The 18,762-nt window shown below is 40.4% G+C and overlaps 2 protein-coding genes across 6 annotated transcripts in view; one reads left to right on the forward strand and one right to left on the reverse strand.

The window, feature by feature from the left end:
- wdr3 (WD repeat domain 3) lies at window positions 1-16,548 on the reverse strand. 4 transcript variants are annotated; one of them, XM_025903778.1, is made up of 27 exons: window positions 16,429-16,548; window positions 11,982-12,183; window positions 11,665-11,874; window positions 11,314-11,432; window positions 11,137-11,215; window positions 9,929-10,024; window positions 9,557-9,658; window positions 9,184-9,285; window positions 8,519-8,619; window positions 8,040-8,144; window positions 6,834-7,064; window positions 6,615-6,708; window positions 6,279-6,380; window positions 6,071-6,153; window positions 5,100-5,238; window positions 4,939-4,995; window positions 4,730-4,830; window positions 4,202-4,313; window positions 2,907-3,041; window positions 2,771-2,821; window positions 2,625-2,690; window positions 2,172-2,264; window positions 1,569-1,619; window positions 1,417-1,460; window positions 1,170-1,298; window positions 454-547; window positions 1-349 (listed from the first exon to the last, which is right to left on the reverse strand). In XM_025903778.1, exons 2-27 carry the CDS (start codon window positions 12,153-12,155, stop codon window positions 194-196), a joined length of 2,826 nt encoding a protein of 941 aa, XP_025759563.1. In that variant the 5' UTR covers window positions 12,156-12,183; window positions 16,429-16,548; the 3' UTR covers window positions 1-193. The 4 variants fall into 4 exon arrangements, with proteins under 4 accessions (XP_025759563.1, XP_025759564.1, XP_003456624.1 ...); XM_025903779.1 differs by lacking the exon at window positions 16,429-16,548 and adding an exon at window positions 16,284-16,392; XM_003456576.5 differs by lacking the exon at window positions 16,429-16,548 and adding an exon at window positions 13,539-13,986.
- Window positions 16,442-18,762, forward strand: part of gdap2 (ganglioside induced differentiation associated protein 2) — a 24,906-nt gene continuing 22,585 nt past the window's right edge. For both annotated transcript variants that reach the window (XM_025903780.1, XM_025903781.1), the window contains exon 1: window positions 16,442-16,659. In XM_025903780.1, the coding sequence (XP_025759565.1) occupies window positions 16,481-16,659 (179 nt within the window). In that variant the 5' untranslated portion in view covers window positions 16,442-16,480. The remainder of the gene's footprint in view (window positions 16,660-18,762) is intronic.

Consider the following 18,762-nt stretch of genomic DNA (forward strand, 5'->3'; position numbering starts at 1 on the left):
TGTGAGAAAACCTCAGACATAGTTTATTTGGGAAATGAAGCTTGCCACTGAATAACACTTTGTTACATTAGTTCAGGATTTAATAACATATAAAAAGCAACAGTGTGAGGCATCTGGTCCACTCCTGGAATAAAGCAGAATGGGGTGGAGAGTGGACGTTTATACGAAAACAATCCAAAATGTTCATTATAATTCAAGCAATGGTCAAGACGGCCCTCTCCCTCTTCCTCCTCTTTTTCTTCTTCTCCTCCAGGCGACCTGTAGCATCGGCAAAGAACATGACGTCCTCTTTGCTCTCGATCTCCCGCTGGAGGAACTGCAGGGCCGCACTGTTAAAACCCATCACATCCTGAAAGAAGGAAAGTAAAAGTGGAGAGAGAATAGAAGCAACAACTGGTTAAACACCAAATAGCTTTGCTCGGTCCCGCTCCCTTCCCCTCAGATGTCACTTACTCTGATTTCCCGCACTTTTGTGAGTGTATTGGTCCGTAGTTCATCGATGACAGACAGCAGCATCTGGTTACTGGAGATCTGACCAAAATGGATCCTAGAAATAAACAAAAACTTTTATTAGGTGCATCTTGCTCGTGTTATTCATGGCGTGTTATCCTGCTGGAAGCAGCCATCAGAAGATCATCACTTGCAGTCATAAACTGATGTTCATGGTGAGCAACAATACTCAGGTAGGCTGTGGTTTTAAGTGTGCCATAAAAATATCCTCCATCCACTACCAGCAGCAACCTGAACTGTTGAAAAAAAGGACGGATGGATCCACGTTTTCATGTCAGTTTCACCAACCCTGGCATCCATGTGTCACAGAAGAAATCAACCCTCATCTCATCGGGCGATGTTTTTCTAATCTTTAATTGTTCATTTTTGATGAGCCCATGCAATTTGTAGCCTCAGCTTCCTGTTCTTAGCACCTTTGAATAATCTGTATTTTCTCAACATTTTAGTTTTGTTAAAACATTTGATCATTGAAATGAGCTTCATAACACCTAAAAAGCCCACCATTCTTATGTTAATTAGTTTTTTAAATTTATGTTTTAAATGCTTTTGTTGTCTCAATTTTTCACACAGATCCCAGACTCTTTGAACACTACTGAACTGCCCAAAGATTAAATCTGACTATAAAACAGACAACCCTTCCATATTAAAGCACGTCTTACTTGAGAAGGAAAAATAGGCAGCGGCAGACCAGCTCCACCTCCAGGCCCTGCTGGATGTAACTGTTGAAGAGTTTCAGGAGCTCGGGGACATAAGGAAAAGGAAGCACCAGCAGAGAAACCTCCAGCTCACTGATGATCACAAAAAAGACAAAAATCTGAGTGTATTTAAATGCACAGGGCAATGTAGGCAGATGGTAATCAGCTTCACAGGCAAATATTTGGTGGGTGCACTTTGCTTAAATCTTACCTCGATCTGACCTTCTTTATCACATCTAACACGTAGCGGGAGGGCTTAAAGAGGGACAAAGACAGATTACGTTTATAGCTTGAGCTGAAAACAAGGTTTATTTGTGATCTCAGTATGAAGACATTTATTGTTCATAACTCTGTTTCTCTTACCGAAACATTTCCAAAGGCCACGAGGATAGGGTTGGGTTGTGGTGGAGGAAGCTGCAAAAGAGGATGAACTGTTTAATGATCTACCTGTGATGCTTTTTAAAAAACAAAAAACCTGATTTAAACTTGTCTGATGTGCCCTTTAATCTTCTTCTGCACATCTGGACCCAAGTCTGTGCTTCTGCCAGTCTTTACATCACTCCCTGAAAGTCCTTGTGGATCTGCCACAGGTGCCCGGTCACAACTATGTGACTCATCAATTTATAATACACTCTGGTAAGTGCGCGGAGCTAAATCTAGCAAGTAGGGTAGTTTCTGTGGTGATTTTTAAAATATTGTAAGTGGACAGAGCAGGACTTCCACAGGAGCCTTCCAAAAACCACATCACCACTCAAGGTGGTCCAGAGGTGCACAGGAAGATGACCTTGAAGGGAAGAACTTAAAAACTAAGGTAATGTTGTTTGACCTTTTCCTCACATCGGTGCAGTTGCAGCTGCTGGAAAAATTATTTCTGCTCAGAATCAGCTTAGCATTGATGAAACAAAAAATGTCTTTTTACTGCACTACCCCACAGCAGAAGTAGAATAACTTAAATCATGACTCAACCTCTTTGCCTGCACTCTCACAGGCATATTTGTGCTCTTCCATCTTCCTTGTTTCCCCTTTATAGAGTTCCAGAGCCTCCATGATTCGCTCTGCCTGCAAAAAAAAAATTGCACACACAGGAAACTGATCAACAAAGAAGGCTTCTGATTTTTGGCCCTCATAACTATGAAGAATAATTCTTAGTAAATGGCAACTGAAACATAGAAAATCATCAAGGATTTATTCAATTAATTAATTATTAAAGAAAATATGCTTGATAAAAACTGAATGTGTACCAATCAAGTAAATTTCATTTGATCAAAGTCCATTAAATTGAACGCTTTACAATCCTACTTATGGAATACAACTGCACAGAAAATTTACATGCAATTAGATTACTTAAAGTTTTCATTTTGTCCATAAATACTTTTTGAGTGCAGATAATAACTCAGCTAATTACTGAAGAGAACTCACAGCTTTGACTGTCTCCACGGTCTTCTTGCCAGCAGGTGCTGCCTCTCCTTGCGTCTCTCCAGGTACCTGAGAAGTAGAACGTATAAATGCATCACTCATCCAACATAACAGCAACTAGGTGTAGAAGCTGAAAACTAAGCACTCACCACAGGTGCATCTCCTTTAGCCAAGCTCTCCTCAAACTCTGCTTCTCGCTCCTGTCGACACAAAAAGGAGGTGGTGTTTAGGTGTTTATGTCAACCACTGTAACACCATCTATGTGGGCCCTGTCCTCCACCTCACCATCTCCCTTTCTTCCTCCAGGATGATGGGCTCCCTCGTCCTCTCCCAGAGACGCAGGGACTTGTCGTGAGATGATGATACGAGGTGGTCACCGTTTGGGCTGATGGCCAGACACCAAACCTCCCGATGGTGGCCCTGTGATTCAGAGAGAACTCTCACAGTGTTACAATGTAGCGAAGTGGCAACGTTCAAAATGTAAAATGAAGAAGCTGGGCGGTAAGAAATGTGGTGCAGCTACAAAAGAAAAAAAAAAATCAAATAGGAAAGACCAAGTATCAACAACTACTAGGTGGAGTGCTATAAAATTTAGATTATGAACTAATTCCTGATTTAAGATAAAACCCCTTTGAACCCTACGGTGTAAACTTCCAAGCCAATCAGTCGTCTGCGTTGCTGCGTTGACCTGACGTGAAATTACACTTCTTGTCAGGTTACACGGAAGGCTATGGCGTAGGGTTATAACCCATTTCCAGTTACATCGTAGGTTACAAATTAGATTTCCAGCTGAAGTCTAAATCGAGTATAAGAAGTGTGAACTTAACAAAGAAGAAAACTGATCACCCAGAACTGATCTGTGTGTTTCTGTGAGGAATAAATCCAATGACACTCTCTGCGTAGCTCATGAATGAGGTGTAGTTTGGATTAGTTACCCTAGTTACACAAGCACTCCCTACCATCCCAGCGCATCCTCTGTTTCCTCATGCACACCTTCTTCCAACTCCTACATCAGTTTACAGAATCATCTTCCCAATCAATCCCTCTTCCCCAAATTCTATTTCTATCATTCATACAAAGGTTACACTCAGCAGCACGACTGAGATATTGTTTTGCTGTCTCCTATTTCACCACTAGAGGTCACTGAAACGAAGCTTTGAATAAATTAACCTATTTTTAAAACAGCTGATGAAATGGTTAAACACTGCTTCATTTGCGCATCACTAACGTATTGATGTGGCATCCTGGAGGATCTGATAGGGTCCAGGTATCACCTCATGCTACCGGCAGTGACACTGACAACCAGCCAAATGCAAAACCAGTGAAAAAACAGTCAGAAAAGATGAAAAGGGAATCATGTGAGTTGCCTCCACCTGCAAAACCATTCCTGTTTTGGGGACAGTCTCATTGTTACCCCTCTAGCGCATCTGTTGTTAATTTCATTAACACCAAATGAGCTGAAACTAATTAACAATTAACTTAACTGACAGGATTAATATCACAGAAGTTTAACTGACTTCACTCTGAATAAAATATGTTCTTTTCATTTTCTGAGCAGTGGGCATGGGGAAAGCTGTTACCTCAAGTGTCTGGATGTGCTCAAACTTGTCTGCGTCCCACTGTTTGATCTTCTTGTCCTTCCCTGCTGTGAAGAACAGATGAGTCTTGGGAACAAACTGGAGGAACATGATGCTGCAAAGAGAAAACAGAGGAAAGAAAGAATGAGACAAAGCAGACTGAGATCAATTTCAAACAAGGAGACACGGGAAAGAATATTACACAACAACACATTTAAAAGGAAATTAGAAAAAAGTGAAAGAAAAATCACATTTAATCAAAAATTAATTAACAAAAGAAATGAAATCATCAAGTACAGAAACTGAAATGGTCCATGAGAAACCAGATGAGCGTGCAGATGAAAGAGCAGCTGGTGTGAAGTCACGGGTCAGTGTGAGTTAACAGGACACAGATCAGAGTCTCTAACCACAGAGATGAAGTCAGGGTTGGAAGCTAAACTGCCCAGTAGATGACTTCATCACTGAGTAAAAAACTCTTTTATTTCCAGTTAAACCTCTGACTGTTTGGTTTGGGTCTGTGCTGGGCAGTACCTGTCGTCATGAGCAAACATGGAGCGGTGACAGTCGCCAAAGTCCAAACCCCAGATCTTCACGTTTCTGTCGGCGGAGCCAGTGGCAATAATTGTGCTATCCTGGTTAAGAGACACACAAGGTCAGAGTCAGGAAGACTGTGGGCTGAGGTGATTGTTCTTGAGTCTGAGTCTTGCAGCTAATAATTTTAATATCTCAAAAATACTCACGTGTGAGATGTCCAGACAAAGTACAGGCAGCTTATGTCCATACAGAGACAAGAAGAACTGGAGCAGCAAAAGGGAGAATGTGTAGATATGATGTAAACAGTGTCGTAAAGCCAGTACGCGGTAAATATAAATTTAAGTCTAATCTTGTATGTCGAGGGTACCTTAAGTGTGTCTGTGTAGAAGATCTTGACTGTGCAGTCTAACAAAGAGACAGCCAGCAGTCTGTGGTCAGGAGAAAACTTCACACAGAGAACGTCTTCCTCCAACTGCAGAGTGCGTTTGTGCTTCACTGTCAGCCGTCTGTATCACAAACACACACACACACACACACACACACACACACACAACTCTGCAGGTAAGTCGTGATGCAATATCAACACAATTTTCAACATTACTGCCTTCACCGTATTTAGCAGTGTTTCATATTGCACCTACTGCAGGTAACAGGAATAGTAAATTAGGTAGTTAGGGCCAGACATTATTGGACACTGACACATTCTTATTGTTTTACATGCACACCATCTAAAAGAGGATCTCCAGGTTACAGCAGGAGTCTTGAGTTGAAGAAAACTATTGCATTAACTGTTAAAACTGTGTGTCAGTTATGTTGACACACAGTTTAATGCAATTAGATAATTTACTCAAGAATACTTTGGGCTCTTCCCTTACTTCCCAAGGGCTCAACGCAGCAGATGGATCTGCGTACTTGAATTGGGACTGATTTAGACGGGATGCCTTTTCTGATACAACGGTAAGGGTTGTATCAGTCTCCGAGACCTCCTGAGTCTGCAAAACTATACATTCACTCATCCATCCCCTCTTCAGCATCCAAATGTCGAACTTTTTCCCCCCTTTTAAAGGCTGAAAATATGAATTTAATGTAGATGAACACAAATCCGAACTGATAAGAGTGGACATGACGAGAAATCATGTTCAGAGACATGAAAAAAAGGTAAAATTTGTGTCCAGTAACATTAAGCAGTAGCTTAACGGCTGTGGCTATGATACAAACTGCTGTGACATTATGTTGATCTACCATAAAGAGAAGGCTTCATGAAAAAACCCCCACAATCATCAATCATCACTGAAAATCTACCGCATCGATCCTGAACATTGAACAAAATAAACTTACTTCTGGCTGGTCTCCTTGTCCTTTACCAGCTCAAACTCCCAGAACTTCACAGTCTTATCTGCACTTCCTGAGATAATCCCTCTCTACAGGAAACACACACAAATAAAAAAATTTAAAAAAATCAGTCTTTGGAATTTGATTATTTAGAAATCCGTAAGGCGGGTGTGAAAAACACTCAGACACACAAGCAGAGTACAGTCAGGTTTACCTGATCTGGGGCCAGGCAAATTGACCACACAGCTCCATCGTGGGCATCTACAGTTTCTAGAAGGCTTCCTGAGCCCAGCTCAAAGATCTGCAGCTTTCCACTCTAATAAGGACAAAACACATTCTTGACTACAAGAAAGTCTACAACTTTGTAAGGAGCGTTATTCTCTCTTCCAAAAGGTTGCTATTAGATTACAGGATTCAGAAAAAAAGGTCAAAGCCACGCTCAAATCCACTAAATCACTGATGACATCAATAACTTATAGAGAACAGTGGTTCTTTATATACTATAAGCCTTATACAAAGTGTCTGAATGACTTAGTGTGTGTCCACATACCTTCGTTCCCAGGATTATCTGTCGGTCTCCAGGCACAAAGAGGGAGCAGAGGGCGTATTCGCAGGCCATGGTGCGAATCACCTGCAGAGTGGATCTGTCACAGTGGGCAGGACAGTTAGAATACCAACGACTAAATGCAAGAGCTTTTTCACTGAATGCTACAAAATGAATCTAATTATGAGACCCTTGCAGGACCTGCTGCATCTAAATTGGTGTTACCTGTTCCAAACTTTGACGGTGTCTCCGGAGGCGGAGAGGACAGCCAGGTTGTCTGAGCTGAACGCCAGTGTGCGCGCATCTGTGCGGTGTCCACCGAGTGTGAGGCGAGCCGTTTTATCGGCTACTGGGGTCTTTTGTGAGGTCTTCAGGCTGTAGGTCTCAACGGTGTTATTCTGGAGCAGCAGAACCACCTTCAGCTCACCACCTGCACATGACAGGCAGTCCACCCACCTGAGAGAGGACAGTGGACATGGATGGGGAGTCAGAGAAAAGTGTGTGCATGTGAACAGACCCCTGATTCTGAAAAGTGTGGCTAGCGAAGATCCCTGACTTGTGACACGAGTACCTGGGAGGGATGCATGAGGGCAAATATGTGGTTCCACCTACTATGGCGCCTTCCTTGTGTAAATAAGAGAGGAGCCAGACACAACCTCTCTAATTCTGGAAAGTGCCATCCTACATAATAGGCACGATTTCAGGTACTTCAGATATATTTAGATCAACAACTTGTACACAATTTGAGCTATTTACATATAAGGACAAAATTATCTTGATGTTTGAAAAAGCTATGTTAAATACTACTTGCCCTGTTTAACTTAAAAACTTGCTGTTTTCATAGGGGAGTTAATAATTGTGTCCTGATCTGTACTTACTTGAATAAGTCTAAATGTTATTTTTTTTCCACTTTGCAAAATTTATATTTTATATTTATTTATATTTATAAATCTTGTAAATCTTGTGCAGCACCACTATTCTCAGGTGGTAAGAGCTTGTACTTTTAAATGACATGAATCTTCACTTTTTTTATTTTTCTACATGAATTAGCCTTGTTTCATCCTATGAAATTATTCAAGGAACTAAAGACTGTTAGTTGTCTGGAATTGTACTGCAATATAAGACAGATTAGAGCAGTTTATAATACTTCATCCCAGTATGCTCCACTTTTACTTCAATGTCCAGTAGGTGGTGGCAATGCACACAACAACCATGACCAGAGGAAATTCAAGATCTACTACATTTAATTGTGCTTTAATGTTTAGAAACAGGGTCACTGGATCAACACTGAGACAAGCAGTGGCAGCAAAGTGAATTCAAAATGTCTGAAAAGTTAGATTTGAAACAAGAAAATTCATTTTAACATCTATTCGGATGTTATCTGGACCTAAGTTTCTAAATTTTAGGGAGAACATAATTCGCTGCACTGACCTGATCTTGGAAGATGCTTTGATGTTTGTTAGTCTGATGATCTCGTCCTTCAGCATCCTCTTCACCACGGGCTGCTCTGTCTCCTCACCTGAAGCTTCCTGAGCTCTGCAGAGAGCAGGGGTAATAATCATCAGGTCAAAGGGAGTGCAACAGTAAACAAAAAGCTGAAACTAATCATTTAGGCAGCAGGACTAGCACTTGTCCTTCCAACTGCACTGACATCAATGTGTTAAAAGTAATCAAGATAGGTGGTGTCAGTACTAGAGTTATATTAGCGACATTCATATGAAGCTTTCTCAGAAGAGAGCAGAAATACACGTGTTTAATTGTCACTGATAAATTTGTCCACCTCAGTATCTGAATGTCTATACATGTCTATGTCTATACATCTGGCTAATAAAACTAGCGCTGGTTGTGTGGTGGTAACAGTAACAGTCAATGTGCAAATATTCCAAAGAACAGAATACATGTGCGCTTACTTGGTGGCCTTCTTTTTGGCTTTCTTCAGCTTCTTTGTCATTTTTTTCTGCACTTCTTCCTCTGACAGCACAGTGAAGAGCTCCAGGACTGAGTCATTGCCCTGAAAGACGTAGAAGGCATAATGTGTATCATCAACTGCTTTTAGCTAGAAAATTAGTTTACAAATACAAAGGAAATGGAAGGCATTTAAAACTGGCATGTGCAATGTTTAAATTACAGCTGATTGTCAGGTGAATGCTGACAGGCACTGTGACTGTGAGAGGAAATAACTCGGCAATCAGTCTGTGTTCCTGTTGAAGGAAAGACCAACAAAACAAAACTATTTAAACTATTCTTAAGCGCATTTAACCATCAGGTCATGTGGTCAGAAGACAAATGAATATAAAGACATTTACAGCGGAGTGTTAACTGATTTACATTAGTGATGTCAGACTGATCTCTTTCACATTACATTAGCGACACTAACTGAGAGCCACAAGACTACCTTACTACTGATGAGTGCCTCTAAGCTACCAGTGAAAGAAGAAACAGATACTACAGTATGACTACAGCAGGTCTCAGTGGGCTCAAACTGCACCGAGCAAGCATCACAGATATTTCCTGCACTGTGTATTCCAGACATCATGCCGAGTCACAAGGAGCTGTAAGATGCTTCAGTACTAACGTGGCAGGCGATGACTCTGGCGTGGCGGTCTGTTGTCAGTGAGACGACGCGATCTCTAGCTTCTCTCAGGATGGAGCCGGCCTTTTCACAAGTTAGGATGCGCTGCCAAAAAAAAGGAAAGAATAAAGGTTAAAGAGAGAATTTAGTTTAATTTACAAAAATATTCTAGTTGAAGATGCTGTTGAATAATTGGAACTATTAACAACTGTGAAACATTAAAATAAAGAATCAACAGCCCCAAAAATGTGGCAGTGCACTGACTTTATCCTTCTGAGACATCCACTGCTTAATAAAGAATGACGTTCCACTACAAAGATGATACATGCAGAGCATTTGAATCATTTTACCCTCACTGTAATGAATGCTACTTTACCTCTTCAAGGCTTTCATCCACTTCTTCTTTATTGTCTTCTTCATCATCATCATCCAACAGAGTTTTTCCCTTCTTCACCTTAGGCTCACCCTCAGCTTTTGCCTGAGCAGGACGCAAGCAGACAGAGTTTTTACGACCTTACAACAACATTAATATCGTTTTTAGAGCCAAAAACTACAGTTAATAAGGATTTCATTAACTTCCAATAACAAATTTAGAACAGAAACAGAAGACAAAACATGACATATTCATAGAAAGTAAAGCATCACACATTAGGAGAGAAACTGTTTGCTTTCTCTCTGATTGTCTTTTCTCAGTAAAGGGCAGTTGGGGGAGGAAGAGAAAAAAGTGCTCAGCTGTGTCCTTTCTCACCTCCTCCAGGTAGTTGATGTCCCAGGCTCGAAGCTCACTGTCTGCAGAGCCCGTCAACAGCCTACTCTCCTGGCTCAGCAACACCATACCCCAAACCTAACATACACACACACACACACACATAAAAAAGAGCATCAAGTCATCTTAATAATCCAGGAAAACATAAAAATTCCAGTGGAAAGTCTCTTATAATCCCCATTTCCTTCCAGTGAAAGCAGCTAGTCACAACAGCTCCACTATGTGGACCATATAGTGTACTGCACAGTACACCTACAGGAACTGCTTGGCCATGGAAAATCCTGCCATGAAGCTCCCAGTGCACAGTTTGTGTCCTGAGGTTAGTGCCAGAGCAGGTTTGGAACTACACTGTGCGCTTCAGCTTCAGTGTGGGCGATATGACCTCAACATTCTATCACAAGATGTCAAGGAAATGTGCAATAATGATACTTAGAATAGAATAGAATAGAATAGAATAGAATAGAATGCCTTTATTGTCACTATACAGTTGTACAATGAGATACAGAGCATCTCCTACTCAGTGCAAACATGCTGGGGGGGGGTACAGTTCTGCAGCGCTATATATATTCCATCCACTGTTTGTGCTTCTTGTTATTTCGAGTGTAAGTAACGAGTCCTCCAGTGTTGCTCAGGTGAGTCATTTGTTTAATGTTGGGTTGTACATCATCGGCTGTTAGCATCTCCTCCTTCGTAGCCTGGTTGTACTTGATGGTGTGGTTTTGCCTCAAGGGGTGAAACAAGTTTGTTGTTTCCATCGTCACCAGGAAGCGTTTTCTTGTGTATTTTGTAAAGCATCACGCTTTGTTGGAGGTTGCTGAAGTAGCTCCCTTTTACTAAATTTTAATTGTGGCAGAAGGCTATCCCTCGCTGAATATGATTCTGCTGCAACCTTCTTCCTATTAAAAGGGAGTTTTTCCTTTCCACTCTCGCCAAGTTCATAGGAGGTTGTCTGATTGTTTGGTTCTCTATCTAATATTGTAGGGTTTTTACCCTCTCACTGTCAGACATGTCTGGGCTTGTTTTGTTGTTGTGTGCGCTAAAGAAGCGAATACATGATATGGTACTTTTATATCGCTGAAAAATTTCTATTGGTATTATTGTGAACAATATCTGGCCCAACCCTAGCCATACATGTGTGGAATATCTAGAAGGGAAGAAATTCCACAAATGCAGAGAAAGAAGCATCTCACCTCACTGCGATGGCCCACCATAGTCTTAAAGCAGTGCTGTGTGTCCAAGTCCCACCACTTGACAAAACTGTCTTTGGAGCTATACAGTGGACAGAGCACACAATTAGCTTTTCACACCTACATTTCAAATATACAATCCAGTAGACAAGACACAATGTAAACATCACGGTGTCCTACCATGTGACGAGGAGGTTCTTGTCTCTCAGGAACAGGGCCTGCGTGATGACATCTTTATGGCCTCTCAGCCTGTACAGCCCACACTCATTGATGATGTCCCACACGATCACATCTGTGTCCTAAGAGAGGAGTAAACAGTTCATTGAGGTGATTCCCTGCAACTCGCAGTCCATGTTGTCAAAAAAAATAAAGCATTTTTAAAGGCAAAGTAAACCACTCAACAAACAAACCTCCAATTTATCTTCCATTTATATTAACACCTTTATTTTCGTGTAACTGTTGTCACTTCGATGTCGAGTTTAAAATCATGTCAACACTTAACAAAACCAAGGAACAACCTTCCACACTCACCTTTGAGCCAGTAACAAGTCTCGCCCCGAGTGCATCATAGTGTATGACGCTGACTGCAGACTTGTGGCCGTTGAAGGAGACGTTGCTCTCACCGTTCAGCAGGCTGAAGATTCTTACTGCACCATCTTCGTAACCCACGGCAATATGAACTCCATCAGGTGAAGGGCACAGAAAGGTCACCTCATGTTTCTGACCCTGCAGGATCAAGACCTACACACACAGAGATGACAAGAATAAAGATAAGAACAGGTAGAATCTAAAGGGAAGTGTACCTGGATATGAGTTCTCGCATTGTTATAACCAAGCTTGAACCTCACCTTCTCGCCTTTTCGAACATCCCAGATGAAAACATGTTCACAAGCAGCCACAGCTACATAGCGTCCCTTCTCCCCTCCTCGAAGGGTCACATACGTGATGTTGGCTTTTTGGCTGCCGATGACCCCAAAAACAGCGCTGGCAACGTAGCACAGGTACTGCTTGGTCAAACCCATGACCAGCAGCCTAAGGTGATGCTGAAACCTGTTTCACACCAGAGCACAGGAGAAAAATTTACTGTGGACACCTTTTACGGAAGAAAAACAAAGACTCAGTCCTTGATTGGCTCCACCTGATTCTACATAATGTCTGAAGAAATTTAAGACAAGTTCAGAGTTCAGTATGTTCTGCTAGATATTGAAGTCTACATTTTCATGAAGACCATACAGAAAACTGTTTTTATTCTTTTTATAACACTGTGTGAAAAGTTGAACATTACACCCACATGTTATTAGTTATCGTGTCATTCTAAAGTGGCTTTGATGCTTCCTGTGCTAAATGTTCCAATATAGTGTGGGGAAGATCGTGAATAGTTTTTATATGAAAAATCGGTTTCCCTGATACAACAGAAGGAAAAAAAACACACAAACACTGCTGAAAACATTAACCATTTTAAACTTTGGTACTAAACCACATTTGCACAATCAGGGCATCCCTCTCTTTTTTAAGGACCTGGCTTTCTGGTTGTGCAACTGTTGGCAAATGTTGCCACAAAAATGGAAACATCATTGACAATGCATGTTTTCCATCATGACAACAAAGACGAAATACAAATCAAATGCACCCAAGTGTCCACATATTAATAGATATTTACAGGAATAAAAAGACGAATCTTTATCTATATAGCATAGTTTAATTTGTGCTGTAATTTGTCCCTGCTATCTAGACTATACCTACCACCTACCATATCTACCACGTATATTATGATGCGTATTAAATATATCACAAGTAAGATTGTAATCTGCCTGCACCTTTCTGTGTGACAAGTAAGCTTTTCTGCTTTATACCAGCACACGACACTACATACTTAATACATGTCTGATCTTAGTGTGCTATTCCGTATTAATGAGGTGTAAAGTATTTTCGAATTGTTTATAATGTGTCGAACTACGGCCTTTATTTCTGCAGTGTCGATTCAATGTTGTTGGCCTATTCCTTCGTTTTATGTCCTTTCCTCATAATTTGCAAATCCTGCTTTAAAATAATACACCAAAAACACGTACTACTTAGCAAACGTGTAGCAAGGTATAGCACATCAGTCCTCGCAGATACGGGTACGTTCGTTTTAGTGCACAAAACTGCAGGCAGAGTTGGCGGTTTACGCTTCTGGCATTTGAGTCAACACAACAACGTTAACCTCCGCCCGCTCGGAGACAAATTTGACCCAAATCGAGTGTGCCTAAGCACGACAACCCAGCTACTAGACCCACGTGGTAAAACAATTCTTGGATAATTGTACTTAATAAAAGTAACCATCACATAAATTTATATTTCTAAACGTTATATACAACATTAGCGTTTGTTTCGTCAATGTAAAGCGTCTATGTTGGTCCTCTTACCTCTGAAGTGTGGCAACTAGCAACTACCTTGAAGTGCCTGACTTCGGCTGCTGTTTCAGACCCAACCAATCTATCACAAATCGTTACTAAAACAATTACCATGCAGTGCTACTTTGCCTATAAAACTATGCACACAGATACATTCAATTGGAAATATATTTTTAAAAAATATTTAGATAGGATTTTAGCAGTGAACTGCGAGTCAAAGAGACTTTTCTGTTTCTTTGTTTTCTCGATTGCGCTCCTTCTATTGCTTTTGACTGCAATACCAAAAAGACATATTTTGTACATTTTTTGAATGTACAGTCCAAAATAAAATAATATGTTAGGTATTTACAGATACTTGTTTTTGTTTGTTTTATTTTTGGCTAGAGACGTCTGGCTTAGAGCCAACGACTTTTGCGGTTTACAACAATAACGTGACTCCACAGCGATCCCTAAGCAACCATACCGGAAGTGTTTTTTTAAGTCAGCTGACTAGTACCGGAAAAATAAAATGATCTCGTGAATAGCACCGGAAAACTGTTTGTCTAACCTATACAAAATAAAAGCGTGTGCTATTTTGAGACTATGGACATGACAGAAAAATATAAAGAACAGAGCAAAAGTACATTAAACATACTCTAAAAAATAGTTAAAAGGCCAGAATAATCATACTCACATGACATTGTATTTCGTTTGTAATCCAACATGTAACACGTACATGGGAACGCCAGTGTAGAGAGAAGAAGAACAGACTTTCACTAACTACTTGATAATGATAAAATTGATAAAACACATTATTGATGAGTCCTAGCTGGCTCCATTAATGGGAAAATGCAGTTGTCATACTTATATGAAATGTAGTTTTTGAAACGTAGTTAAATGAAAAATTTTCTAGAAGTTTATTTTGAAATACCTAACGGGATGTTGATTTTTTTAATACTCCAGACTTTACGCCGCAACAATCAGCTCTTAGCATGGTTGCTAAATGTGCAAATCCTTGTAATTGGCACTTTGAATCTTACTTTTTGACTGTATTTGCAGTATTTGTGCTTGTTAGTATGAGGACCCTGAGGATGAACATCACGTCTTGATTTTATATGGTGTCGTGTCAAGATTTATTAATTGTTCCTTTTATAATTTTGGCGTGACATCACCTCTGTAAAGGAAATACATTGCTAGGTGGGTAACTGTCTGTTTGGTTTCTGAGACACTCTGACCAAAGTGCACTATTTATCGATTTATAATGAGACTATTGCTTTTCTGGCCTAACATAGAAATGCTTCGGAAGAGTAAGAAGTTCACCTAGTAAGAGATGGATGATTAATTTCTTGTGACGGATGCTTATCACACATGTGTTTGATTATTTTAATGAAATGCAGCTGTTAAAGAGCTAATGGAGCAGTAACATGCCAAATGCCCAAATGTCTTCAAACTGCTTATTTAATTTAGAAAACTCTAAAAAGTAAGTAAAAGTAGCCAATTTGCCACAACAGCAGGAAAAGCAGACAATTACAAACAAAAACAGCTCAACCAGCTTACTAAAAATAACTTTCTGCGTTACACTGAACCTATTTGAGTTTTGTCGTGCTCATGACATGGTTTTATCTCGAGCTGGGGTTGATATGGTGTTACATGTCTGAACAAAGGGACTACTGTCATACGTGTATTCAATGAAGCGCTCAGCTTTTATCTGGTGATAATGTTATTACATGCGGGTTTCTTGTCGAGTTTGCTGCTGTAAATCAGAGACAGTTTGATATGTGTGGCTGGAATCAGACTGGTGGCAGCCGTTCATGCAGTTTGAAAGGTCCGTCTTTACTCTAGGTCGTTATTAGGAATGGGAATCGACAGCTGGTTTTCTACTCTCTAATTCGTAGACCTGCTTCATGACAAACATCTTGACTTTTCATTGCAGGGAAAGCTTATTTGTAATAATGATTCCTGAGTTCCTTTAAGTGTTTCAGTAAGCCAGGTTGAAATGTGTGCTGTTAAAAAGGCTGGCCGAGCTGATCAGTGCTGTCTGTCTGACAGTTGTGTGTTGCAAACGGTGAGGTTGAACTCAGAGTCACGTGCATATTTTGTACTTCTTCCAAACTGTCAGAAGACTTGGAGATAAGTAAAACACATGTCGCTCACTGACATAGTAAAAATATGGCTCCATTACAGACTCCTACAGATCAGGTTATTAGATCGATTAACAGGATGCATGTTACATATGTATTTGCATAGAAAAAATAACATCTCAGTCCTATAGGTCTGAATTTTTAAACACTTCTTTATTCTAAACAGTTTATTTCAGACCTGGATTTATTTTTCATATGCTAAGTAACTGCTCTGTTAAGCGATCTTATTAGGTCTTCTTGATGCTGTAATGTCCTCTTCATAGCCACCAAACAGGTCTCTGGAGGCTAGAGACTGGAACACCCTTGAACTGGGTTTTGCACCAAGATCCAAGCCTTGAAACATGTTTAACAAAATCATAGGTTTTGTTTTTACCTTTTAAGTTTTCAAAGATAATATCTTTTTTGCCAGTTAGTTCTCCCTGCCTGCACCTTTCTGTGTGACATTTGGATGTTCTCCTTGTGTTTGTGTGGGTGCTCCAGCTTCCTCCCTGAGTCATGAATGGGGTTAGGCAAATCAGTGATTCTAACGTGGCCATAGGTGTGAATGTGAACATAAATGGGTTGTCAGGTTTTCTGTGTTAGCCTTACAACATACTGGTGACCTGTGGCCCGATCACAGCTAGGATAGACTGATTACCTGTGAAAATAAACCAAGATGCAGATCTTCTCAAAAGCACAGCAAATGAGCACTGTTCATTTCCACAATCATTTAGATTTTTTCTTTCTTTTTTGTTAAAGCCACAGGGACACACTGGAAATAGGCAAATGACTTTATCTTGTACTTGCAGCCCAGCTAGTTGGTGATCCTCTCGAGGCTTGTAGTGCCAGAGGGGGATGGATCCTCTGGGTGCTCGCTCCCAGTTTGTGGATATCCAGACTCTTCCCACATGGCAGCAGCAGCTGGATGAGGATGGCGAGGAGAAACGGCTGGTCCGGAGCGACAGCATGCTCAGCCAGAGTTTCCCCTCACCCTTCCCCTTCAGGCCGGATATCAACCGCAAGATCATCCTCTTGTGAGTCACGTTGTTTCTTCACATTGTTGCTGCTCTGTAGAAATCTGTCTTCTTCAAACTGTTAACTTTATAAGAGGCCACAACGTCAGCCACGGTTTCTCCCTACACATTTAGTGAGTGCTTAACAAAGATAGACACAGAATCATATACTCATTCAAGTAAAAATGTCACAATGAAATAACTGAAGCTTGAAAGTATATTTACCTTTTAGCTTTAACAGATTTAATTGGGTTTGGTGGTCCATATGGTGTATTTTTTGTAACTATGTCATGCTAAATTTCTTCTTTTTTTAACACACTGATGAAAATCTGCTCTTTGCAGTAAGATAAAGCTGATGTGTGCATCATTGCTTTTGAGAATGTGACCAATCATACCGAAACTATCAGTAAATCAGATCAAAGTCCACAAAAGTTTCACTTTGAGAGGGAATTACCTGCCGGAGTGTGTATTCCCACCCACCCTAACCAAAGAGAACCCCACTCACAGTTGGCTGCTTAATCCACACACACTTTTGGATGAGCAGAAGAAAGAAAGAAATGGCAGTGTTTATTTTTACTCTGCATATTTGTGTATTCTGGTAATCGCTGTCAATCATCTGTCATTTAAGCAGGGTGTGTGATCCTAGATAAATCCTAAAAAAGGGCAGTAATATTAATGTATTGATATTAGCAGTATCATATAGTAGTAGTAGTAAATGCTGCTTGTGTGTCCATGTGCTCATACAAACCTGTTCAGAGTCCATAACCTCGTAAATCTTCTTTGTGGAGAAACACATGACTGTGGAGCCCGACTTGGCAGCAGTGTTTCTTTAGGAGCCTTGTTGTGGTACCAGCCTTCCCCTGAGCAGTCATCAAGAGCACGCACATTCCTGCCGCAATAGCATGACCAGGATTTGAGAGCAATTGACCCTCGAGCAGTGGTGCTTTTAAACCTTCCAGCAGCTAGAATTACAAAGAGGTCTATTTTTGAGCTAATATCCAAGGTTCCATATGACTATAGCTTAGTTTTTCATTCTTTCACCACTTTCTCAGACTTACTTTTAAACCCATGGTGGTTAAAAAGTAAAGTCCAAGCAAGGTTTCTGAAGGTATTGAAAGTCTTAATGGTGTCTCATTAAATAGACAAAGAGCTGTTGGGTCATTTCTTTTGACAGAAAGTCATTTATAGAATAATTAAATACAAATAATTCTATTTTATTTACTTTATGGTTGTTTTAAATGTCAGAGTCAATGTCATTGGGCCTCAAAGCATCATCACACTGAAGTTCTTCACAGAATCTTGTAGCAATGTTACTCTTCCTGTAAGTAATGTTTTTTGATTTATGTCGTAGTCATGATATAACTCTGTCAATGTGTTGCTATTTTTATTGTGTTAAAATGAACTTGTGCTTTTCATGGATACTCTGATAGCGCACACCTGGTACTATATGTTGTTAAATGATTTTGTTCGTAAATGGGGAGAGGATGTTTCATGTGTTTAGGATATATCTGCTCTACGACTTTATACAGAAGCTAGCATTTGATAAAACAGGAACAGGGAATTCGCACGAGATCTGTTTCACTGGTGTTTGCAGGCATCCTGCTTGACTTTATTTGGTGACTCATCTGTAATTGAGCTCGGAGGAATGAGCTGAACAAAAAAAACACACAACTCTTGCTTCGTGGTCCTGGTTGCTGAATATGTCTTGTGATCAAACACAGTCAACACATGCATTTCCTGCTTGTTCTTTCCTAACACGACCTGAAGGGCTTCTGAACAAAGAGTTGACTTCAGGTATTAAAATAAGCATTAAAGTTTCGCCAAATATCTTCAAGGTCTAAATGTTTGCAGTATGTTTGGTCCCTCGATCACTGTTACTGTTAGAGGTAAAGGAAAAGTCTTTGGTTACCACTGGGCTTTTACTGGAGACTGGGGCCTGGTGATGACTGTGAATAAAAGTCACATAAAGCAACTTGTGGGAAATGTTGGAAATGTGTGGAAACGTTTGGACAGTGGCACAGTTTTCCTAATTTTAGCTCTCTGTGCCAACACAATAGTTTTTAAAATGTAACAATAAAGTGCAGATCTTTAGTTTCTATTGCCAAGTGACTGTGCAAAAACATC

Source organism: Oreochromis niloticus, linkage group LG16 (assembly GCF_001858045.2).
Source record: "Oreochromis niloticus isolate F11D_XX linkage group LG16, O_niloticus_UMD_NMBU, whole genome shotgun sequence".
Lineage (NCBI taxonomy): Eukaryota > Metazoa > Chordata > Actinopteri > Cichliformes > Cichlidae > Oreochromis > Oreochromis niloticus.